At 36.3% G+C, this 27743-nt stretch overlaps 1 protein-coding gene across 6 annotated transcripts in view; it reads left to right on the forward strand.

The window, feature by feature from the left end:
* Positions 1-27743, forward strand: part of LOC114669595 (extracellular calcium-sensing receptor-like) — a 48873-nt gene that overhangs the window by 4069 nt on the left and 17061 nt on the right. For 2 of the 6 annotated variants that reach the window (XM_051922464.1, XM_051922467.1), the window contains 2 exons: positions 59-182; positions 4855-5752. The exons of 3 other annotated variants lie outside the window; for them this stretch is intronic. In XM_051922464.1, the coding sequence (XP_051778424.1) occupies positions 59-182; positions 4855-5750 (1020 nt within the window). In that variant the 3' untranslated portion in view covers positions 5751-5752. Of the gene's footprint in view, positions 1-58; positions 183-4854; positions 5753-25159; positions 25321-25962; positions 26258-26871; positions 27679-27743 lie in introns of those variants that run through there. One more of the 6 variants, XM_051922466.1, reaches the window with a different exon arrangement.

Genomic DNA, 27743 nt, shown 5'->3' on the forward strand with positions numbered 1-27743 from the left:
AATTATGTTCCTCCCTAACACAGGCACAGTAATTTATTTTTATCTTATAATGTTTAAGGTGCCCAGGTCAGTTTGCAGTGAGTCTTGTCTGCATGGAACTCGTAAAGCTGTGAAGAAAGGACGGCCAATCTGCTGTTATGACTGCATACCATGTGCCGAAGACGAAATTAGCAACACAACAGGTGTGAAATTTACATGTGAATCACGAACAATTGAGCCAGCATGTCTGTGCAACTACTAAGCAATACTGCTTTGCAGCTTGAGGGTCCTGTTTTCAAACTCCAACCCAGGAATTGTTTGTATGTAGTTTGTACCAGAACATATAGGGAGGTTTCTCTTTATCACTGGACTTACTAAATTTAAAAGCAAGCATTTAATTCATTATCTTACAGGATAGGGAATACATTACAATATTGACAAACTGCTTTACAGATTTGCTATAAAATTCTGAAATGTCTCATGTAAAAAAGAACAGTTTTCTTTGTAAAATGTTCTTTATTGAAGAATGACTTGAAACACATGCATTTTGGAAGCATTAAGGCATAAGGCAGGAAACTACCCTTGGTAGGATGCCAGTCAACTGCAAGGCTTTCTGACACTCATGCATTAGATCACCTGTGAGTCATCTAAAACAGTGGTCCGCAACCTTTTTGACAGCAAGGACCACTTTATTAGATGCAAATTTTTCCACAGACCGGTCGGGGTGGGGGGTGGGCTAGTTTTATACACAATTTACATAACATTTCTATTATTGTTAAAGTTATTAAGCAGTTTGCATACGTTTGCAATCTGAGATTTTTCTTCTTTTTTTGCTTTACATTTGCCATTCCAACAGATTGCACATCACAAACATTAACACTGCTATCTTTTTTTCGTGTCTGCCGTTTCTATAGGAGGGTGACAATGAGTTAAATTCCAATGGATGTTTTTCAAATGTTGACAAGCAATAAGCAAAAGGTATCACTGAAAACCACAGAAAACAAAAACAGCAAAAAAAAAATAAAAAATAAAAACAGTACGAGGAAAGTTCGAAGAAAGAGATTTTTTTACAATGTTTCTGTTTGGGGATCGTTGTGCAAATGTGCACAACTGAGCTGCGACCACAAAAGCATCTGTTGAATGTACTTCGTAGTAACGCGATTTCTATAGACTCATGTCATATGGGGAAACTGTCGGGACGATAAAAATACTTTGTTGTAATACTCTCTCACCTCGGTCTCTCTCCTCTCTCTGCGCCGCTGCAAAGCCCCGCCCGCCAAGCGTTCTGAAAAGTCTGAGTGAGTTGCCGTTGCCGGCAATTCTCTCGCGGCCCGGCTGTCAGACGGCTGCGGACCGGTAGTGGGCCGCGGACCGGGGGTTGGGGACCCCTGATCTAAAACATCACTGGGAGAATGTACCAACTGTCCTTACACATTGCATAAACCAGGACTGAAAAGGTCACCAATGCTGTTAAGCTGCTAATAAGTGGTTAATTGTACATTTCCAAGATGTAACGAGAACATGCAAAGTACAAACAATGTATAGCTAACCTCGGTTCATGAGATTAATCTGTTCCAGAAAAATGCTCGTATTCCAAATCAAATTTTCCCATAAGAAATAATGCAAATTTAATTAATCCGTTAAATTAATCTAGAACTGTTGATAAATATACATTGCATATAGTGGCCGGTACCCCTTACTCTTGATGAACTCCTGGAACTCCTTGATGTGTCTCTCGGTGACTGCTTTATCTGAGCTTTCATATTCACCATGCCTTATGACACTATGAATACCAGTTCTTTTTTTTAAATTTCTCAAACCATCCCATGCTCGCTTTAAATGATTCCACTTCTGATTCGCTCGTTCCAGGGTTTTCTTAATGATATCAGCATGCAACTCCCTTGCTTTTTCACATATGATCGCCTCGGACACGCTATCACCCGCTGTTTCTCGTTTATCCACACTAGCAACAACTTTTCACCATCATCGATTACTTTAGGTCTTTGTTTTGTTAACACTTCAACACCTTTTGCCACATCAGCACTCTTGAATCTATCTTTCTATTTAAGAATGGTACATATTGTCAACATTTCTTTGCCGTATTGGCATGCCAGATCAGCCACATGAACACCGTCTTCATGCTTTTTGATGATCTCTTTTTTATGTTCTGTGGTTTATTTTCACTAATTTCTTCATGGGTACATCTTTTAATGCTTTCTTTGGCCCCATGCTGGTCATACACTTCCGTAACTCAACAGTAAAATACTCAAAAAAACTGCTAACGTGTTTGCAATAAAATAACTCATACATTAATTTGGAGAAGGACGGGCTCAGACTGACTCAAGATTCCTTTGTCTAATCGACACCATGCAAACCATGTTTGATCATGTTCAAAATCACTCGTGTGTAACTACTCGTGTACAGAGACAAATTTCATGACAGAAAAATGCAAGTATACTGGATTACTCTGGAAGAGAGGCATTCGTGAACAGAGGTCTCACTCTCATTCATAGTTTTCATACTCTTTCTCTGTACGTTTAGCATTTGTTTGCTCAGAGGTTGATGCGTTTGCTGCTTCCTGAGCAGCTCTTCTTTTCTCCACTTTAGCGGCACGCTTCTTCTCTTCTTTCATTAGCATCTTTTCATGTTAAAGCTGATTATGTCAGTGTTTGTGTTGCAATTACTTAGTATGTTTCTCCTTAATTTTTCACTTAAGCTGGCACTTAAGTCTTCAATCTGCCTCAAGAATGATTTAAGATATGAAGAGGTAGGGGAAGTGATGGCAAAGGTGGTAGGGATGAGAACGGTGCCCATATACATGCACGCCACAGCCGCCCTGCTGGCCGCTGCTGAGTTGATTCTACAATAAAATAAAAATAAAAAGAGGAATAACCTTTGAGGTCAATCATCACCCCGAAAGCAGATAGTAGCTGTCATGTAGTATATGTGTACCAAATTTCAGGTCAATAGGTCAAATGGTTTGCAAGCTACAGGTGATTTAAAATCCTGGATAGACAAACGGACAGCTACGGTAGCGTATTATATATAATTATATATATATATATATATCATTATATTATATAGCGTATTATATATAATGTGAATTTCCCCTTGGGATTAATAAAGTATCTATCTATCTATCTAAAGATATAATTCACTGACTCATTCACTCTGTCACTCACCAACAAAAACTTTTGCTAAAAAGCAGAAATTTGGCAGGATGACACACCTAGGTCAGTAGGTGTCCACTACGAAAAGACATTTCGATATATATCAATATTTTGGTATAAAATAAAACCCCTACAATAGAAAAAACACCCCAAAATCTCAAAAATGCTTTGACTGATTTGATTGAAATTTGGTGATGTTGTAGAAAAAACAAAATAAGCCGAAAAATTATTTCTTGTCTTTGCTGATATTTGTCATTAATATCATCTGTCAAGTGAGATATTCTAATGCTCTTCATCCCTCGTCTGACCAAGAAATGGGGCTAGCCTACTAATGCAAAAGAAAGCCATCTGCAGAAGCAAAGTAATATGAGCTAAGATCAGCAAAGCTCAAAGAAAACACATTTAGCAAACACGTGCTATGGTTGTGAGCGTGGTCAATTTTGCACTACTGATCCAGTAAGAATGCCATTTAATATACTGTATTTGGTTATATATAAGTGGGGATTACAATTCCCATTAACCAATGCGCTGCTCCAGACTATATTATCAATGCGGTTAGAAGAGAAGGGGTAGGGATGTTCCCTTGGGGAAACAAGCACAGTTAGAAATGGGGAAAAATATTGCACTGCATTGTTGCTTTGTCGGATAGGAGGTGTTTACATGACAATAAATCTGAGATAAACTGATTACACTACATTATTTTATCAGTGCATAACCCTGCATTTTTGAAAAAGCCAACACTGTTATCCACCTGCATATCATCATTAAGTTCACAATACCAATCAATACCAAAGCAGTGTTAACTGCTTTTTGAAGTTAAACAAAACAAAGAGGAAGAAAAAAAAAAAACACTGCAAGGTAATTGATGGAGCAAAGCCACGATTAAAGAGAATAAGGCACAATTATTTCTGTAGCTGATGGAGATATGTGTTAAGAGAAACAGGACATATTTTTTGAGTGAGTCAGAGTAATTAGTAACTTTTGTTTTTTGTTGTTGGTAAACATTTATTCAAATCCACTATATACTGAGGCAATACTAATTTAAGGCTTTTATACTAATGGAGACTCAAGAGTTTTAACAGTTTTTAGCTTTGAATGAATCAATTTTAAATCACCTTTGTAACCAAATACCTCTTTAATACAGAGTTTTGCTGCACTCTATTTCACACTGTCACCACCAAGGACTATATATTCAAGAGTAACCAGCTCAATAATAATGGCCCATGGTTAAAAAAAAGTAAAAATATTTATACATAAAAGTATGTAGTTAACCAATGGCACCATAATAAGGCACAATGACTTAAAATGTAGTACAAACATAATCATGACTGTTGATTGCTGCAGGTTAACTTACTCTTGCAGGATCCATTTAGTCACTTTCTCCATTTATGTTTGTTATTGTTCCTTAAATGGGTTGGGGTGGGGTGTGTGGGGGTTGTATTTCTTTCATTCTCTTCAATAAAATATTGTTTACAAAAAAAGCATTATTACATAAACAATACAAAAAATATAACATCTAATACATGGTTATCTATATGCAAGAATGCAGAAATCTATGAAAACTTAGATGAAGTTTGATAAAGTAAGCTGGAGCTTTTAAAGCAATATTATTGTTTCTAAAATTTTTTGTAATCTTTGTTAAATTCTAAAACCTTTTTTAATTTTTGGAATTTTTTACAAATTATTTATATCACCTTTCTTTCAGATTCTTCTTTTTGCATAAAGTGTCCTGTAGAATACAAACCAAACAAACAAAAGGATGAATGTATCTTGAAAGAAATTGAATATTTATCATTTCAAGAAATTATGGGAATCCTGCTGGTCACTCTGTCAGTACTGGGAGCATTGCTAACGCTTTTAGTAGGTTTAGTTTTTTATTGCCATAGAGAAACTCCTATTGTTCGAGCAAATAATTCTGAACTGAGTTTTCTTCTTCTCTTTTCATTAACCCTTTGTTTTCTTTGTTCTCTCACATTCATTGGTCAGCCCTCTGACTGGTCATGTATGTTACGCCACACTGCTTTTGGTATTGCATTTGTCATGTGCATCTCCTGTGTGCTTGGAAAGACTATTGTAGTGCTCATGGCGTTTAGGTCTACACTGCCTGGAAGTAATGTCATGAAATGGTTTGGAGTCACTCAGCAGAGACTAAGTGTTTGTAGTTTTACACTTATACAGGTGATTATTTGCCTTCTTTGGTTATTGACTTCACCTCCATTCCCCAGTAAAAATATGAAACATTACACAGAGATAGTAATACTAGAATGTGACCTCGGATCTACAGCTGCATTTTCTGCAGTTTTGGGCTACATAGGATTGCTTGCTTTATTTTGCTTTGTTTTGGCATTTCTGGCTCGTAAACTGCCAGACAACTTTAATGAAGCAAAATTCATCACATTTAGCATCCTGATATTTTGTGCCATCTGGATCACTTTTATTCCAGCCTACATCAGCTCACCAGGAAAGTACACCGTAGCTGTCGAAATATTTGCTATTTTAGCTTCCAGTTTTGGTTTGCTTTTCTGTATTTTCTTCCCCAAGTGCTATATTATTTTACTGAAACCAGAAAAGAATACAAAAAAGAGCATCATGGCAAAGTGATGTAAATGAATATAGCATGAGAAAAGATAAAGGGTATTGTATTGATATAAAATATGGAATATGATGCATATTTGTAATAAATGGGTGTGTCCAGGTTTGTTTCCTGTTTTGTTCCAGGTGCTGTTGAGATAGACTTTGGCCTCCCATGAATCTGAATTGGTTTAAGCACGTTTAAGAATATTATTTTAGGTTAAAATTTTGAATATAAATATCTTTTTATCATTCAATAATAATATTTTTTTAAGTTTTGGCAAAATTTTATTTTACTGCTTTTGCTTACAGTATCTTATATATATATATATATATATATATATAGTGTGACTTCTGAAGCATGAATGCCGTGTCTGTTGAGGGCTGCTTATCTGCCACCATGGCAACTGCTGTTTCACAGCACCACAGAAACAACTACAAGTTGACCACTGCCACGTGCAAAGCACTGGTCGCCCTATGGGTGATGGAGGGAACATTATAACTTGGCCACTGACCTGGCTGTATCTGTGTATAGTAGAATGGTAGATCCCGCTACAATAAATAACCTTGCTGTTCTTGTTTTGAGTTGAATAAAGCTGGTTTTGCAAAAGTACTGAGCCTCAGCCTTGTCTTTGGAGTGCAAGACACCAACTCACGCGTCACAATATACTGGGTTGGAGCGGTGCCTCAGCCTCCCGTAGGGCTCCATGGGAGATGGAGTCCTCCACAGCCCTTTTGGGATCTGGGGTGGCTGCCAGGGGGCGCTGCATGGGTCCCTGAGCCCAGCTGGACTACTCTTCAGCCCCACCCGGGAGTGCAACCGGAAACAGGTGATCAAGCACCCGGAGCACTTCCAGGTGCGCTATAAAAGGAGACAGCAATTTCATCAAAGGTAGTAACTGCTACATTTTTTTACTCACACATTTTAGGATAATTTCATTGTCTCAGTCCATATACTGTAATGCAACTTTTCTTTTCACATATACTGTAACTACATAAATAAAATGATGCTTGTAACTGATTATTTTACATTAAGATGCACTTGCATGGGTTTTCTCTATGTACATCAGTTTCTTCCCACATCCCAGTGACATGCAATGTAGGGTGATTATCAACCCTTATACAGTGTGCGGAAATGATGGATGAAATCCCATTCTGGCATTTTTCCTGTCTTGAAGTCAAAATTCCAGTCTCTGTTATGATGCCAGCATCCATAAAAAGAATGAAATAATAAAATTCACATGTGTTACAGCACCATGAAGAATAATGAGTTTTTAAGTTCTAAAGCCTGTGTGGTCCTATGATTGAAAGTGTCAAAAGGAGCTATTAAGTTTAAAAGCATAATAATGCTGGCATATCCTGCATAAGAATATCATTTTCAACATTAGTTAAAGCAGTTTCTGTGCTGTGGCCAAGACAAAAGCCAAACTGAAATTTTTCATAAAAGTTTATTCTTTAAGATAACATCCTACATTGTTCCAAAAAAGACAGGTGCCTCTTCACCTAATGACTAAAGACTAGTGGCACTTATGTCTCATGTCACGAAGACCTTTTAGAGCCTAGTCCCAGACTATATGAGTTCTGGTATGTAGACCACTTGGACCCACTGTACTTTGCCTATTAGACAAAGACTGGAATTGAGGATGCAATTATCTATCTGCTCCACAAGCCTTATTTTAACCTGGTCAAAGCTGGCAGCGCTGTGAGGATTGATTTTTGCTTTCTCCAGTGCTTTCAATACGATCTACCCATCCCTGTTAAGTGGTAAGCAGGTGGATGGGTCAATGGTGTCCTGGATAATGGCCTGTCTGTCGGGTAGACTGCAGTTTGTGAGATTCAAGGACCGTGTTTCAGCTATAAATATAACAGCAGGTCATGTCACCTGCAAAAATTCTCAGATGATTCTGTACTTAATGGGTGTATTGATAAGGGGGATCAGACAGAGTATAGGAGTCAGATGGAAAATGTTGTTTCTTTGTGCAAAGAGAATTGCCTGCACCTTAACATCAGCAAAACCAAGGAACTGGTTATTGACTTTCACCAACATCAAGGAGCCGCTATGTCCAGGCACTATTTAAGAAGTGGATGTAAAGGTGGTGCACTTCTGCATGTACTTGGGGGTCCACATTAATGACAAGTTTGGACTGGTCTCGGAACACTGAGGAACTATATAAGAGGGGGAATAGCAAGATCTTCTTTCTTAGGAGACTGCGATCCTTTAATGTGAGAAGTGACATACTCCACATCTTCTACAATTCTGTGAAGGCTGGTGCAGTTTTCTATGCTGTGATGTGCAGGGCTGGTGACATCACTTCAAGAGAGGCTCACTGAATTAACAAGCTAATTAAAAGGACAAGTTCAGTTATAGAATGCACTCGGAACCCCTGGAGATAGCAGCGAAGGAGAAAATTAAAACAAAACTGAGCGCCACTATGAACAATGATCTATCTAACATTCATGTGGTAAGGTTATAATCCATCTTACTAACCGAAGGTTGTAAACCGGATATGGACCCAGGGCGCTGGGTGCATCGAGGTGCATGCGCACTGCCGCACTGCACAGAAAACACAGAAACGAGAAGGGTGTAAACCGGATGTCACGTGCACTGCCGCACTGCAACGAGCCCGCCACCTGTAAACTACACTTGCTCTAATCCACTGTTCCAGTAATGTAGATCACATAACGGTCATTCCGCACTGCACAGAAAACACAGAAATGAGAAGGTTGTAAACCGGATGTCACGCGCACTGCCGCACTGCAACGAGCCCGCCACCTGTAAACTACACTTGCTCTAATCCACTGTGCCAGTAATGTAGATCACATAACGGTCATTCCGCACTGCACAGAAAACACAGAAATGAGAAGGTTGTAAACCGGATGTCACGCGCACTGCCGCACTGCAACAAGCCCGCCACCTGTAAACTAGACTTGCTCTATTCCACTGTGCCAGTAATGTAGATCATATAACAGTCAATCAGTTTGGCGCCCGCCCCAGAGTCCAGAGTCAAACGCCTGGGCATCCACAAAGAAAACAAAATCGGGAGGATTCAGCACATATGTGAATCACATTACAGTATTACAGTACGGAATCCCCAGACGTCCAAACTACACGGCGTAAACCGGATATGGACGCAGGGCTGAACTTGCTGTGCTCCACTCTGCCAGCAGTCGGTGTCAGCAAAGGCAACGGAATCACGTCTCCACAAAACGAGACCGCTTTACTACAGATATGCGTATGTAATTAAATGACATTTCCCCAGACGCACCCACCCTCCATGATATGTCATCCATCCAGATATCGGACGGAACAGAATTTGATTGCCATTCTTGGATTTCCTAGTTATCTAGAAATCTTTAGTACTAGGGTGTTGTACCATGTTAGCCATTATGAATGTAGAGAAAAGCTAAGAAAAATGACACCTTTTATTGGCTAACTAAAAAGATTACAATATGCAAGCTTTCGAGTTAACTCAGGCCCCTTCTTCAGCAAAGATGTAATGTTGATTGATTACATCTTGCCTGAAGAAGGGGCCTGAGTTGCCTCAAAAGCTTGCATATTGTAATCTTTTTAGTTAGCTAATAAAAGGTGTCATTTTGCTTGGCTTTCTCTAGAAATCTTTAGAAAGACACGAAAAATTAGACATTGTCTATAAATTCTTAACATTCTGAATCTGATTTCTTTGACGGAAGTGTAATAATCGAAATAAGAGGCAATGCCATTTAATGATGGATTATTATTTTGTGTGATATTAGTTGAGCAACTAGTTAAATAGCAACAAGTTTCCCAAAAGACTAGTTGCAATTGGTTCTAAAGGACAGGGAGTGCTACTATGAATCAAACCCTTACAAACTAATCTTATTCCCTGTCACAACCTACCTGCGGGAGCTGGCATGTTGCTAATAGTCAGGGCCGACCGGGACCATTGACCACAGAAAGCAGGAAGAGATGTCAAGGTGTTGTAAAAAGAAGATTTTTTATAACAATCCTTTGCAGAACTTGGACAAGGTGCAGAAATATATACAGTGGACAAAAAAATTAAAGAAAAGAGACCCAGAAACACAAAATCTGTGTTTCAAAGTAAAAATAAATCAAGAAAACAAACAAAAATCCAGGTGCTCTGCAATAACATACCGTCTTCTGACACGTATCACATTTTGCTTCATTCCTGTTCAGAGGGTTAAATAACAACAGACAATGCTTTGCTTTCTTTCTGCCATTGCCTCACATATACGGTCACACTGCTTTGACTGGTGGACCGCAGCACTGCCAGTGTGAATGCAGGACAGTGAAAAGAGCAAACCTCTCATTTTACACAATATGACATATTTAATCATGTCCTCACCATCAAATGCTTTTTAAAAATAATCACTAATAAACTTGCATATTTTTGAAAATATGTAATATTGATACTTTTAATGTTAACATCAATGTTTAAATTAAAAGGTCAGAATCGGTAGTATTGATAAATTAGTGTCAATCTGCCCATCCCTAATTCAAAGTTGTCAGATACTTTCGTTCACGTCAAACAACTCACCAGCCGCGACCTAAAAACAAATTGTAGGATGAAACCTACTTGTGACGTAAGTCCTTACCAGTATTTTTCTTAGTGCACAAATTACTAGCGTTTCTAACTCCTAAGGGTCACCGTTAGGTAAGCCAATGTGCACACCGAGGAGCATATACTGGGTGCTCCTTGTGCAGTTCTTTAAGAAGCTTTATGTCCTCACACTCCCTCTCCAGCCTGGAACTCGGAAAGCCACACAGAAAGGACAACCAATCTGCTGTTATGACTGCATACCATGTGCTGAAGGGGAAATCAACAACACAACAGGTATGAAATTTAAACATTGACTGCAACCAGTTGAACCAGCATGGCTGTGCCGTTAGTTCATTAGTTAGCAGTACTGCTTCACAACTTTTGAGTCCTGTTATCAAATTCCAACCCAACCACTACTTGTATGTTACTTTGGCCAAGAAGTGCAGATAAGCTGCATGCCCGAAATGGCTGCTATCAGTGAAAAGGGTACACTGTCATTTTTAATCCCCAGCCATGTAATTTTCAATGGAAATTTATTTATTAAAACATTTAATTGTTTTAAAGTATAGCAATATCAGAGCAAAAATGAGCATGCTGTTGTACAAACGATAAACCGTATTAACTAAAAAAAAATCTGTAGTTACTTATTTATGAAATCTTTTTGTCTTGCAGGTGGCATTTCACCAGAAAAATTGTTGTATATAGTTAGTTCCACATAATGTAATTAAAATATTAGTTCAATGGCTTTAATTGGGATTCGCTAATATCACAAGAATAAGCAGGCCGAAGCTCTGTTCGCTGTTTAATATGGTATGCGTGACACAATTTCTGGCATGAATTTGTATTTCTGGCAGACGTATAATGAAAAATGCTGCAATCTCTTCTACATGCTGCTCCTCTATGTTTATTAATCTACTCTGTCCCAATGGCCTTTTAAATTTTAACACTAACCCAAACCCTACCCCTAACCCCTTCTCTTCATTTAGATCACACTTTCGTCTTTGAATTGTCGCTCACTCCCACACACTGTAAACAGCATGTATATTCCACAATAAGCATGCAGCCTCTTTACGCTTCTCAGCCACCATAGTACGTAATTCAGATTGTTTATTGTTTGCAAAGGTTAAAAAAATCCTTTCCCAGTATTTTTAGTGAAATCATTCAATGAAGGGTATAAATCATTGCATTTTATATAAAGATTTTAAATTATGAAGTACTAGATAAGGCATTTAACTTGAAGACTTAACATTTAGTTCTCACTACATATTCCTTGTGTGACTCTGAATGAGCCACCTAACCTGCCTGTGGTCTTGTCATAAAGTAGGTGTAAAAAGCTGTTACTATATCCCTGTACTTGTAAAAGGTCTTCGAGTAATGTTCAATATAAAAAGGCATCATAAAATATGTTTATTTGTTATACTATATACATATTTACAATTTATAATGCTTAGCATTATAACGGAACTTTAAAATTTATCATTATCAATATTATTGTGTATTATCAGACACTTTTATTCAAAGTGCAATATAAGGTTAAGATTAAATTATAATTCTCTATCTAATTAAAAATGCTAAATCTAGCATTAAGGTCTATACTGGCTTAACTGGGCCATTTCATCACAGAGCACACTCACTCACATACTTAAAGCAGGGGAGGATCTACCAGCAGGGCATTCTGGGTAACCATCCAGGGGCCCTTGACTGCAGGGGACCTGTTCACCAAACACTCTCCACTGCCCTCTGCTCAATGAAACAGTCTCCAACATGTTTGATACTGCGCTGCATTAAACTAATGGATATCTGCACGCTGTATTATTAAAAGAGAGAGAAACTCTCTGTTAAGGTGCTAAGAGCCCAGGGAGCCTGTGGGTGTCTTGATATGGACTTGTTTGCAGGATATGCTTGCAGGAATATTTTAAATTTATCAGTTAATCTAATATACATTTCATTGGGATTTTATAGTAAAGCAAGAATTCCCAGAGAAAAATCCATGCAGAAATGCTCTTTCTTTCTACATATTATGTAGAAACTACATAAAGTGCCTGAGCTCTTCTTATGTATGTTTCTGTGGTTCACCATAGAAAACTGTAAATATAAAATTTCCAGTGTTATTTTATCAATAAAAAATGTAATTCTACCAACATTACTAAATGCAATAAAACTTATTGTATTTTCTGAACAACAGTAGTTTGACTGCAGGATAGTGTGGCTTGGCAGTATCAGGAAAAAGGCAGTTACTGAACACAATTGGGTGCCTGGCAATTGTCAGTTTGAGCAAGGGAAAGATGCTTTATAAATAAAATGTATTTTTAGTAATAACTGAACAGCACTATCATGTTTACACTAGATCAACTTAAAGATACTGATGAAAATGGTGTGCTTGGACCATCATTCCTTCTCCCTCAGGTAACATGTAATCCCTATTCCTTGTTTCAGGATGTGTTGGTGTGGGTTAGGCTGGTGGACAGGGCTACGAGCACCGTGACAATTGGTCACTATTTTCTGTTATGGCTCCTTATATTTCCTGTTATTATTTTTATTTTTATTCAATATGATTTACAAACAGTTCTCACAGGAATGAGAGGCAAACCCCATTCTCCAATGATGTGAGACTTCTGTGTTAACCAATCTTTTTATATTGACTTATTTTAATGATGTATTGAATAACATAAATACAGAATTACTTAATGAAGTAAGAATTTCACTGTACTCTCTACACATGTAGCAATGATGATCCAACATTAAAAAAAATGTAATGTGGAAACATTTGATGCGGAAACATAATACACATAAGCTCAAACTATTTTGAAACCTACTGCATGTCATGTTGAAAGAATAAGATCTTTTTTTGTGCAGTTCAGAACTTCCACAAATATATCCATAAATTCTTCTGTAGTAGCATTTTTCTCAACCACAACCTGGTCAAAGTCCTGTGGCATCAAAAAGCTTAAAAACTACTTAAGAACATTTATATTAGGTAGATTGCCCAGTGGAGCTTGGTGGTCTTTTGGCCTGGAACCCCTGCAGATTTTTTTTTTTTCTCCAGCTTAAGTGGAATTAAAAAAAAAAATAATTCTGTTCTTCCTGGTTCTCTCATCTTATCATCTGACATTTATAAACTTAAGAACCAATTCCAGATTTAAGGACTCTACTTCTCTTGATTTTATATCTATTTTATGTAAGTGTGCATTACTTATTTTTGCATATTATATATTATTCTGATAATAATTTAAATTTGTTTTTTCTTTGCTTGTAACAATTTAACATCTTGTAAGTACTTGGAGCAACATCCTTTGTATTAAAATGTACTACAGAAAACATTTTGTTGTAAGGGAGATGAAAAATGATGGAACTCTTGTCATGAAATAAAACAAACTGCACTTGTTTTAAGTAATAATATTATATCTAAATTATTTTAAAATGTATTATTTTGTGTCGCCTAGGCCAGGATTAATGATGCATCATGCCTTGCTAACAAAGCATCAAGAACATGCAAAAAATAAATATACAATGTATGTTTTGTATTGTCTTATTTACTCCTCTTTAAATAATAATACAAAATTACAGCTGTGGATGGCTGTGTTTTAGTTTAGTCATGCAAGTTCCATTTAATCACATTCTGGGTGGGGTATGTGACATAATGGAAGGTTTGAATTTCTTTTACTATTTTCAATAAAACATTTTCGCAAAAAACATTACTACACAAAGAATACAAAAAATATGTGTGTTTATTTAAATGCAAGAATGAAAAAATCTGCAATTACAGGAAGGTTGATACAGTAGGATTAAGTTTCTAAAAAAACAGTATTGTTTCTAAACTCTTTTTTAATCATTGGAATTTATTTTAATTATTTGTACTACTTTTCTTCCAGATTCTTTTGATTGCCTAAAGTGGCCTGTAGAGTACAAACCAAACAAACAAAACAATGAATGTATCTTGAAAGAAATAGAATATTTATCATTTCAAGAAATTATGGGAATACTGCTGGTAACATCATCACTGCTGGGAGCTTTGCTAACACTTTTAATAAGTTTAGTATTTTATCATCATAGAGATACTCCAATTGTTTGAGCAAATAATTTGAACTGAGTTTTCTTCTTCTGTTTTCATTAACCCCTTGTTTTATTTGTTCCCTCACATTCATTGTCCAGCGCTCTGACTGGTCATGTATGTTACACCACACTGCTTTTGGTATTGTATTTGTCATGTGCATCTCCTGTGTTCTCGGGAAGACTATTGTAGTGCTCATGGGCTTTAGGTCTACACTGCCTGGAAGTAATGCCATGAAATGGTTTGGAGTCACTCAGCAGAGACTAAGTATTTGTAGTTTTACACTTATACATGTGATTATTTGCCTTCTTTGGTTATTGACTTCACTTCCTTTTCCCAATAAAAATATGAAACATTACACAGAGATAATAATACTAGAATGTGATCTTGCATCTATAGCTGCATTTTGTGCAGTTTTGGGTTACATAGGATTGCTTGTTTATTTTGCTTTGTCCTGGCATTTCTGGCTTGTAAACTGCCAGACAACTTTAATGAAGCAAAATTCATTACATTCAGCATCCTTATATTTCTGCTGTTTGGATCACTTTTATTCCAGCTTACATCAGCTCACCAGGGAAGTACACCGTAGCTGTCAAAATATTTGCTATTTTAGCTTCCAGTTTTGGTTTGCTTTTCTGTATTTTTTCCCCAAGTGTTATATTATTTTATTAAAACCAGAAAAAAATACAAAAAAGCACATTATGGCAAAATTAACTAAATGGAATAAAACATGAGAGAAGTAAATGGGCATTGAAAACGCAGTAATTAGATTTTTAAAACACAGAACATTTCATTTTCTCAGCAATGACTTTAATATAATCTGGTTGTGTATATATTTTAGTAAGTGATTAAAAGTGACAAATAGTTGTATTTCAATTAATTTATTGTGGGTTTATTTTGCAACCTTGATGCTTGAGCCAATCCATTGTGTGACCCACAAACTTTGAAATTACTAAAAATGAACAAAATGAAAATTAATACATTATTATAAAAAATAGTGTCTCTATTATAAAAAAAATCTTGTGATGAGACATGATTTTCTGAAGAGAGACAGCGAGACACTTCAGTGAGGCAAATACACTTTCACTTCCCGCAACACAGTCAAGTCATACTGACATCCATTGGAACCATGTTCCCGTGAGATGGTGACCTAGGCAAGGAAAGTAATAATCAGCCCGGAACAAGTGGAATTGAAAACCTTGCAGGGCCAAACGGTGTCAGAAATAAAAGACAAAGAGTAAAAGACACAGTGGAACTTCACACAAACTTTCAAAAAGGTTGGCGCCATACACATGCAGAGCAGATTACAGATTATGAAAGCAGTGTAATTTGAAAGGCTCAAAAAAACCTTGGTGCGCTACAAACGCAGAGCAAGTTCAAAAATATGACAGTATTAAAATTCGAAAGTGTCAAACAAAAGAGACTACAGATTGCATTCGTGCAAACAAATGGAAATTATTACTAGGTGCAATAATGGAACAGCAAAAAAAGATCGAGTATATGGATATAGGTGATATGTCAGAAGTATGTAGATACTGCAAGGCTTTAAAGTTTAAGTCGGAGACTTGTAGATCGTCTAATTCGTGTTGCCATCAGGGAAAAGTACCGCTGCTTCCCAATGAAGAGGCTTTTCCGCAAGAATTAAAAGATTTGTTGTTTGGTGAAAGTGAAAACCGCAAGCACTACAGGCAAAATATACTCATCTACAATAATCTTTTCGCATTACCATCATTCAGTGCACAAAACGTTGATTTACACAATAATGGACCATACGTTATGAGAATCTGTGTTCCTGCAACAGTTATAGCTACGACAAGTTTAATTTCGAACAAACCACAATTTGGTCAGGTGTATATTTATGATCACAGAGAAGCAATGCAACATAGAATCGAAAGAGTTAAACAATCCGATGTAATAGAAATTATACAGCCAATAATGGATGCAAATCCATACGTCCAAAAGTAAAGCACTTTACACAAAATTTAGCAGCAAAACACGGACAAAGATATCTTGGATTTCTATATGAATCTGAAAGATCACAGTCACATTTATAATAAACCCACATGTGACAAATTGTCAGTGATAATAATTTTGAAAGATGGAGATATCAAACACTGCTTTTCCCAGATGGCGAAACAGAATGGTGTACAATACGAAACAAACGCATTCAGAAAAACAAATAAAACCCACACAATATTTCAGGTCAAAATTAGCGATACGTTCCTATGTATTTAACCCACTTCTATCATCTCAGCTTCTATCGCAACATTACATTATTAATGCATATGTAAAAGTCGCAGCTAATCGTCTCTTCTTTATTAAATCGAATCAAGCTAAACTTAGAACGGAACATATGCAAGGTCTCACTGATCACGTTCGAAATTCAAATATCAATAGTTCACACACATTCAAAATAGGTAAAGCAGTAATATTACCATCATCATATCAAGGTAGTCCAAGAGCATTGCAACATTTATATCATGATGCAATGGCAATATCCAGAACTATCGGTCAGCCAGATTTATTTCATACAATGACGTGCAATCCACAATGGCCAGAAATCCGCAGTTTCTTGAGAACAATGCCACCGGCTACATCAGCTCTGGATATTCCCACTTTGTAAGTAGTTTGTTTTATCACAAGGTCTTATTTTTATTGAATGACCTCGAAACGATGTACAGGCAAAAAGGAGATCTTGATATGCCATTCGTATGAAACTGTTTACAGTTTCCTGTGAGAATAGCTTTTGCAATGGCAAACATTTGAAAAAAGGGCTTCCTATGGTTTTTGTATTAGTAATTTATTACTATGTAATACAAAAAAGCTTTTGTTAAAGTCTAATTACAGATCACTAAGTGACTAATGCAAAAAGTGATCAAAAAGCTTCCAGCCTTTCTTAAAAATGTAAAAATCTGCGAAGACAAATAGGCTTTATTTTTCTGCAAAATCTCCATGAACACTAACACACATGTAATAAAATTCATGAAGCTTTTTCACTTCACTAGAATATAACATTTTGTTTTGGTTGTGCAATCACTCTTCTGTAGCTGACTTGTTGCCTTCGTCATTGGTGTAGTGTATCCCACAGAGTCATTCCTTCAGACTGGGGAAGAAATGGTAGTTACTTGGTGCTAGATCTGAAGAATAGGGTCACATGTCTAAGCGACAAAGAAACAATATTCACTCACGGCCAGTTATATGTTACATTATCACGCTGTAAGACCAAACAAGGAATCAACATTCAATGCGATCTTGAAGAAAAGTTCATTCCAAATATTGTTTTTACTGAAGTTGTAAAGTAAAAAGTGAAGAAAATGCATATGTAACAATTCCCATGAAAAAAAAACTTTAAATTGTATTTCCACAGGACCAAACCCGGGGGTTGGCGAGTGGAAAGAGCAGGGGGCAGAGCCCCCTAGTAAACTTAAAATAAATAAAATAACAAAATAACATACATATCGTTTACATCAAAACAAATACAAATAGCATGTTAACCACTGATGTCAGTGATGAAAAGGTGACTGGAATATTTATGTGTCCTACTGGAAAAAGAAAATCTGATGGATAGTAGTGAAGAAATTTGCACATAAAGATTAATGTCTCAAGAAATGTCAAACTGACATAAAATCGAGCAGTTGTCATTGCAGATTATAATGTGCTACTTTTATAAAAAAAAACTTTTTCATTTAAAATCAATGCCCTTTGCGAAAATGAGTAATAAAAATTGAAAATAACATCTTTATGTGTATTTTTATGTGTATTTTTGAATGTAGGTGAGATAAACCCTACATAGTAAACTGACAAAATGGATAATGTCAGCACCCTGTGAACCAGTAACTCTGAATATTGCATCATGAGAATGACTACAAGCATAAGAACTTGGGTAGGAGATGGGACTCTTAAATTATACAAAAATTAACAGAAATATCTAACACTGCCAGGGAGTAATAAAGCGCAGACGCAATGACTAAATAAAGTCTTAAGTGGGACAAATTATGGCCCCATAACAAAATTTAATTGAATAAAATGACCATTGGGAGCATCTTTGCATATCTGTGCCAAGTCCCAGAAATGTCTCCTGGGGCACTTCCAGTAGTAAAACAAAGATGTGGTGAAATTTCTGAAGAAGGCATACCATATGATCTTCTTCTGTGTTCATAGTAATGATGTCTTGGTTTAAAAATGAGTTGTTCTGTTACTTTGGTTTTCTAGAGGTTGGGTTCTGAATGTAGAGCCTGTCTTTTCCTGAAGTTTCTCATTTGGACACCTGGCATGTTCTTAATCTATTCTGGTAATTTCACTGATTAGCTCTGGTACCTTCTTGGTTTCCAATTTATTTTTGTTGGAAAGATATGAAATAAGATCTGTCCTCTTAAGAAAGTCTTCAGAGTATTCCTGCAGAGCCCTCGGAGGCTGTATTTGTCTCTAAAAAATTGATTTGGTTTGGATATCAATTCTGTACAGTTCATGTCTGCTAATAAAAATGGGTTAAGACGCTAGTTGTGAGTTAAGTATGTTGTGCATAATGATTTGAGCTCCATGATCAAAGGGACGTGGTTGGAGATAACAATAGTGCTGTACTTACAAGATTTAATCTTAGGCAAAAAATTGTTATCTATAAAGAAATAATCAATTCTTTAGCAGCAGTGATGCACTGGTGAGTAGAAGGAATATGCTCTCGAGTTTGGGTTTAGAAATCTCCCTATCTAGGTCTGGATTTAAAACACAAAGTCCCCAGCCATTATAATTTTGTTCACATTGGGAATGGATGCAAATTTGTTCTGGATGAAGTTCCTTTCGTCCACATTGGGTGTGAAGATATTTATCAATATCACTTTACAGTTAAATAAATTGCCCATGATGATCATATATCTCCTTTCGGGATCAGGTACTACATGTGGTACTACAAATGAGACTGTTCATTGTATAAGAATCTCCATGCCTCTAGTTTTCTTTATAAAGCTGGAATGGAATATTTGGCCAGTCCAGTCTCTGTGCAGCTGAAACTGACCCTTGCTTAATAAGTGGGTCTCCTGTAAAAATGCTATTTTAGTGTTTAGACCTGTTAGGTGAGAGTATATTTTCTTTCTCTTTAATTTCTGATTGAGACCTTTAATATTCCAGCTCACAAAGTTAACTGTTTGGTCTTGGAGACATTGCTTCTGAACATTTGTGGTAATTTTCTAGTCTTAATTTAAGATAAGACAGCTTTGACCCTAAATTTCCAATTTCTCCAGGAGTTATTGCCATGAAGCCTATTGTTGCATTGGCACTTATAATTATAAGGATTAAAAGGATAGATTAGAATTAGCTTGCTCTCTTTCTTTCCCCCCATCTCACTTCTGAATAATGATGTTAAGATACTCTCCAAAGTCCTAGCTAGAAGGATTGAGAAAGTGCTCCCTTCAGTAATATCACAAGACCAAACTGGATTTATTAACAGCAGACACTTAGCTTCCAATCTTCGACGCCTGTTTAATATAATATATTCACCCACAAAATCTTACACCCCAGAGATATTATTATTGTTGGATGCAGAAAAGGCTTTTGATATTGTTGAATGGAACTAACTTTTCACTACATTGGAGAAATTTGGTTTTGGCCTGACCATTTGTTCATGGATCAAACTACTGTATACCAGTCCAGAAGCTTCAGTTTGTATTAACATTATTTCTGACTACTTCAAACTAGAATGTGGTACTAGACAATGATGCGCCTTATCACCACTGCTTTTTGCAATCGTCATTGAGGTACTGACAGTTCACTATTGAAATGCTCATGAGATAAAGGGAACTATCAGAGAAGGACTTGAACAGAAAATTTCTCTATATGCAGATGATATGGTACCGTATCTATCAGATCCACAAAATACTGTGCTTGCAGTCCTAACAGCACTAACAGAATTCAAAAGATTTCTGGTCTCAGAATTATTTTGAATAATAACGTGCTCTTTCCAGTGAATTCTCAAGCACACAATATTAGATTGGACACCTTCCTTTTTATCATCGTAGATCAGTTTAAATACCTAGGGGTAAACATCACAAGTAAACATAGTTTTGGTCATTATGCAAAGGTACTTTTTATAAGGTTGGAGAACCCTGCAGTCAACTGAAACTGAGGAAGTCACTTGGATGAATGATGTAACGTATCTCCCTGGAAAAGAACTATGTCCAGATGAACTGAATCAACTTTCTAGTACATGTTTAATTATTCTATCCATCTATCCATCCTGTGTTATGCCAGCCCCAGCAAGCATACAGTGCGAGGCAGGAACAGTCCCTTGATGGGGCGCCAGCTCATTTCTAGCGCTGCAACACTGTGTCCTCACATGTTTAATTATAAACAATATAGATTATTTACATGATGTTAAAGTTTTATCTGTATAATGTAAAAAACATTTTGCTGCATTTCATCTTAAAAGTGATATCATCATCATATGTAAATACACGCTTTATAAAGTGGCTCAGGTTGTGCAATATTATAACTATATCGCAAGTTTACAGTGAGGTAATTGTACTTATAGATACAGTTCTATAAGGAGCACTTGATGGACTGATTGAGTGCATTTAGAGCTGTTGGGATGAAACTGCTTCTAAACCGAGAGGTCCCTGCAGGAAAGGCTTTGAAACGTTTGCCGTATGGGAGCAGTTCAAATAGCGCATGGCTGAGGCAGCGTGTGCTTGATGCTATATACCGATAATTCTCTTTCCAATCAGATGCCTTAAACTAATAAACAATATGCGGTTAATTGCAGTGTATTTGATAAAGCCGTCAGGGATGTGCATCTAAAAAAGAAAGGGAAACCACACTGGAACAAGAGCACTGCTTTGACGCTGGGTGCCGCCAGTTTGCAAAACCGAGCCGAAACTTGGCTTTATGGCAAGTTTAGCTTTTATACATCACGATGTGAGGGTGGAAACGGGCGTACGCAACATTTTTGTGCGTACACACCATTTATACATGAGGCCCCAGGACATTGACACAAATTGATGAACACACACAAACCTGGCCTTCATTCCCTTAGAATATGGAACCAATGCAGGAAGTACTTTAAGACAGAGAAGCTCATATCTGTTGCACCTCTACATGACAACCATTTTTTCTACCCTCTAAAATACACAGTATTTAATGTTTTGAAAATGTCTGGGATTAAAACATTTAGATACCTGTACATAGATAATGTCTTTGCATCCTGCAAGCAGTTAAGCTTCAAATTTAACTTCTCATCAGCACAATTTTTCCACAACTTTCAAGCTAGAAATTTTGCTAAACAGAACCTGCCAGATTTTCCTCACCTTCCACCTATTCCTATTCCAGAAGAAATACAGATCAGTTTTGAAGACTCAGATAGTTTTTCTGCAGTATATAAAAACAATTTAAAGTCCTGTCCTTTCAAAGATCCGAGGGTACAATGGGGAAAGGATCTTTCACTTAATATTTCAGAAAAGGAGTGGAAGGTAGCCACGCACAGAATACACTCTAGGTCCATATGACCCAAGCACTCAGTCATTCAATTTATCTTCTATTGAGCACATTTATCTTGCTTAAATTTATCCAAAATGTTTCCAGGACAAGATTCAACCTGTGAACACTGCAATCTAGCTCTAGCCTCCCTTGGCCAGATATTTTGGGCACGCACCAAATTAAATTTATTTTGGACAGAAATCTTTGAATGCCTATCAGACTAATCCTAACCTATTAACAGCTGTGGTGTGCTTCCAGATGGGCTTAAAGTGAAGAAAGACAAAAAACTGTACAGGTAATTGTCTTTACCTAACTGATAGCATGTTGACTTATCTTGTTCAACTGGAAGAATCCCACCGCACCATTTTTAAGTCAGTGGGTAACTGATGTCCTATGCTATTTGAAACTGGAAAAAATTGAATTTTCACTAACAGGATCCATTCAAAACTTTTTTAAAATATGGCAGGATCTAATCAATAAAATTTTAGAATTAGCTTGTATTAAGGGTGAAAAGGATACTCTTCCTTCCTTGCTGATTTTAAAGATTTGCTTTGTTGGTTGGCTCTCTGGTCTTTCTTGGGGGGGGGGGGGGGGGGGAGTTGAATTTTGGTCTGTTAAGTTTGATTTGATTGTATGGATTGTTATTTCTTTTAATTAAAATTAATAAAAAAATAAAACATAATAAAGGTGGTCTGTTATTCCATCTTACAAGGGGACAAATCACATATTAATCAAAAGTAGTTGCATGATTAAGGGCAGAGTGGTGGCTCTGAGGCTAAGGATCTGCGCTGGTATCATGAAGTTTGCCGGTTCGAATCCCTGTCAATGCCAGAAAGAAATCCTACTCTGCTGGGCCCTTGAGCAAGGCCCTTAACCTTCAATTGCTCCAGGGGCACTGTACAATGGCTGACCCTGCACTCTGACCCCAAGGAGTATGCGAAAACTAACAAATTCCTAATACAAGAAATTGTATAAGGCAAAATAAAGAACAAAAAAAAATGATTTGGGTGAAAAGTGCCCAAAATGACTAGTTGAAAATTTGTTTTCACACCAGCTCTTTGCAACAGATCACTGCTTTTTATTTAAAACATAACAAACTAATATGGCTATTAGACAAAAACAAAAATAACATGCAATGTAATGATTACAGATCAATACAGATGACAACCCTCTCCCTTTCTCTCACTTGTCTCACTGCTTGCTTTTTGGTTGCTGGAATACTGGAATACAGCTGCTGACAGGCCCTTATGGTGATACCCGTCGTTGCGCTGGGCATAGAGCATAGGCCTTGATACTGCGTCGTTTGTTTTGCAACTGCTAATATTTTCTACATTCTAAAAGTGATGCACATTTATGTAAGATTCTATTAGTAAATTGAATTTGTTTAGTGAGTAATAGTATATTGTCACAATTTAACTCGAACAATCTGAATGTCAGTCTTACTGTATCTTCACACTCACATTAACACTTCATCCAAAAAAGTCTGTTTATTTTAACTAAGACAACAAGAAAATAAAAAAATTTTCTCATGATTTAAAATTTAGAAAAGTTATGCATTTATTTCAAATACAACTGCAATTTATTGAATACAATGATTACTAAAGCTTGGAAATACAGACTGTGTGGCCGGTATAGAATGATAGTCAAGGCAATTCTGAAAATTTGGGCCATCAGCCTTACGTCTCATTTACTTTGCGCGAAATCAAAAGAAAAGTGATGCCAGAAGACTGAAAAGAAAAACAGCCTCTTGGGCAATACAATAGAAATCGTTCTCTGCTCTTTAAAAAAAATATCGGGTTGTTCTTGGGAGCTCCATCTGGCGGTTTTGCTTAGTGCGAGCACCGAGAGGGGCATGACTGATGGGTGGGGCTAAGGGCCCTCACTGGGTGGACTGGGAGAGACGGTGAAGAGAATGTTAGTGACAGCACCCCCTCTCGCCCCGGTGGGTTAACACATACCTGGATCAGGCTCATGAAGAGTTACTCCAATGCACACTCGTAACACCTAATAACTTCTATTCTTAAATGTCTACATTGCTTTCCAATTTCAACCCTTAAAATAGTTTTTCTCCATCATGTAACAGAACATATTAATGAGTGAACTGCACAGTATATATTGTGATCACAAAATGCAGGGATTCTTAAAATTATATGGATAAATGTAACTAGAAAGAAGAACATGTAGATATATGGCTTGCACACTTTGGAGTAATCTGGCTGCTAATCATCTTTAGCCTTTAAATGCATAAACATCTGCTATTTAAGCAAAGCAAACTGTTATTAGAAGATTAATTAGGCTGTTCTTACTGCAAAATGTCCATTTATAAACTCTTAAATAAACTAATGCTGCCAGTCATCATTACTAGTTACTGTTAGCTGTTTCTCATTCTGTTTTTCTTCTCAGGATCTCATGTACTACTCAGTCGCTCTGTTTGAGTGAGCTGTTACTCCTGGAGAATAAAGACAAGTCACAACAACTAAGATATCAGTTGTTACTGGTATGGCAACAAGCCATTATATTACAGTGATGGGCTCTAACAATACGATTTAGCTAAATTTTTTGCATCTGTGTCTTACAATTAATTTAAATGTGCTTAAGCATGGAAATCCAATACATATGTATGTACTTTTTTAATCTTTTATTTTTGTCCATCTCTGTAAGCCTAAACCTGTGTGAAATAACAGAATGAATCTAACTGGCTTAAGACTACATCGAAGTTAAAAAGCTAGGAAGACAACTCAGACACATTTCTAGGCATTTGATAATTAAGTTGAAGGAATAAAAAAATAAAAGCTTTTCCATCTTTCTGTCTGATTTTAAGTTACTCCAGGGATTACAGTTCCAGTGACAGAATTGCCAAATCAACTTATGGCTGGAAAGCTTTCATCTACTGTATAATGGTACAATGCTGGGCATAAAACAAATATTAAATAGAAATGTCCATACCTCTGTTTATACCAAAATTTCTTTCCATTATGATATAGTTAATTTGAAAAAAATGGAAGTGACAGCTTTGGCCTGTTTCCAAGTTTTTATATACCATATGTACATATTAATATTTTGCAAAAAACAAACGTAACAAATGTGTAACATTAGCCGAAAAACAAAAAAGTTTGTTCATACCCATAATGGTGATCGTTAATATGATTTTAAAAAATTTGTTGAATAGAATGGTTTGCAATAATGTTAATAGAATCATAACGTAGAGCACATTTTTCCTTTGTTTCTTTTTAGAAAGCCAAACAAGGATATAACCTTTGAGAATTGACATCAGTTTGTCAACAGCATATTTAAGTCTAATGTTCCTCATTGAAGCACATAACTACATAAGGAGGATTGACAGTAAAATGAAATGGTTCTCTTGCCTTTTCTGCTTGTGCCTCTCTACAGAAGCTCTGAAACCTCTTTGTAACCTGTGGAAAAAAACAGAGCCACCCATGTTTTTCCAGGATGGTGACATTATTATTGGAGGCATTTTTACATTTCATGACAGCCCAGCAGATCCCAACCTGACATTTAAAATCATGCCTGAAGTATCATGTAAAGGGTAAGTTGTACTATATATTATGCAAGTTAGAAAATTGAAAGAAGAAAATGTGTAAGTGTCACAATATTAATTATACTGTATACGGTACATTGTGATGTGGATAGTACAAGTTGTGTGAAGATTTCCAAGGAAACCCAGTGTTATATCTAATGCAATAATAATAGGAACAAAAAATATACAAAAATTCTAAAATGTAAACAATGTATAATATCTGTCATTTGTTAGATGTTTACATAAATAGCAAACAAAAATGGCTTGAATATTGTAATTTAAGTCTTATAATGATATATTCAGTAAAATGAATCCAATGTATCAGCTTCTTAGTGTATACACTAATATACCAGAAAATCAAGAAGAAAACTAGTCTCATAACTTGCCAGAGTACACAACAGTTTAAATTCTTCCTTTTTAAAATATTCAAACCAGCAGTGCATTTTCTGTAGCATTGTTCCCTGAATTGTATTTGTTACTAAGACCATTACATAACAAACTGTTTTATATATATATATATATATATATATATATATATATATATATATATATATATATATATATATATATATATATATATATATATATATATATATATTTATATATATATATATATATATATATATGTATATATTTATATATATATTTTAGGCTCAATTTCATTGGACTTCAATTTGCTCAGACCATGATTTTTGCAATTGATGAAATAAACAAAAATACAGATATATTGCCTGGTGTTATCTTGGGCTACAAAATCTACGATGCATGCAGAGACGTTCATTTAACTCTGCGATCAGCAATGGCATTATTAAGTGGTGATGAAAAGGCCTCATTCCAGGATGATTTGTGTGCCAAGACATCTATAGTGCCAGCTATTATAGGTCCCTCTACTTCATCAAGTGGAATAGCAATTACCACCACTTTGGGGCCTTTCAGCATACCAGTGGTAAGAAGACATTTTCATTTTGGTAAAATTCAACTTATATTTTGGCAGGTCATAACTTGAATGACACTGTGGGTCTAGTCTGGAAACATAATCCTTTACTCTGCACTGTTTGGTTGCTGCTTGTACCCAGTGCTGCAAAGATAACTTCTTGTTCCAGTAAACTTACAAATAGACTAAGTATTTTAGTAAATAGATAAATGATTGGAGGGTGTAACTGATCCACCCCTCAGCCCAGTTCTAGGAGTTTGTCACAGCAGTTGCTTATTGATTGTTCAGTACAGTAGTGCATAAACCTGATTAAAAGGAGTACACTCTCTCTGTCCATTACATGGCTAACATTTCCTATGATATATAGTATATTTGGTACTTTATATAGTTTTATATATTTACACAATGCATGCAAGAATAGATATTTCAATATGATATATAAGAGAACTAATAACATAAAATAACACAAATCCAGACATGAGATAGTACAGTATGTAATGTTTAATAAAAAGTACATTTTTCTATAAATACACATTCAAATTATTTAACTTGGTTAAACAAACAATATAGTCTGGTCACAGCAAATCTTTTGCACATTTTTCTTATGTTATATTTCTACTTTACAGGTCAGTTATTCTGCCACCTGCTCATGTCTCAGCAACAAAAAGCTCTTTCCGTATTTCTTCAGAACGGTCCCAAGTGATAACCATCAAAGTGTTGCCATGGCACAGCTTGCAAAGCATTTTGGATGGACATGGGTAGGGGCAATAAGAAATGATGATGACTATGGAAACTATGGCATGGCCACATTTATAGAAGTTGCACAGAAAGAGGGTATTTGTGTTGAATATTCTGAGGCTATTGACAGAACATACCCGAGAGAAAAAATTCTCAGAGTGGTAGATATTATCAAACTTTCCTCATCAAAAGTCATCATAGCATTTTTGACAGTTAATGTATTTGAAATTCTGCTCAAGGAGATATTCTTACAAAATGTCACTGGCTATCAGTGGATTGCCACAGAGTCTTGGATTTCTACTAAAAATTCTGCCATCCTTCCATATTACAAAATAATGAACGGAGCAATTGGATTGTCAGTCAGCAATGCAGTCATACCAGATTTGAAGGAATTCTTGCTCAGTGTCCATCCTTCTCCACTCCCTGGAAACTCTGGCCTGAATGAGTATTGGGAATATTTGTTTAACTGTACACTTTACTTAAAAAATACTGAAAGAAGCAATTTCTCTTGCACTGGACAGGAATCATTAGCTGAAATCAATAATCAGTACACAGATATGTCAAACCTTGGATATACCAATGATGTCTATAAAGCTGCGTACACTGTGGCTTATTCACTACACAACCTGCTAGGATGTAGCCACACTGAAAGTACATCCACATGTGTTAACAAATCAACTAATGTTCAGTTACAGGTAGCTGTCTGAGCTGACATTATTTCATTAACTCATTACTATTATTCTATAATCACCTCTGTTAA

This window comes from Erpetoichthys calabaricus, chromosome 2 (assembly GCF_900747795.2).
Source record: "Erpetoichthys calabaricus chromosome 2, fErpCal1.3, whole genome shotgun sequence".
Taxonomy (NCBI): Eukaryota; Metazoa; Chordata; class Cladistia; order Polypteriformes; family Polypteridae; genus Erpetoichthys; species Erpetoichthys calabaricus.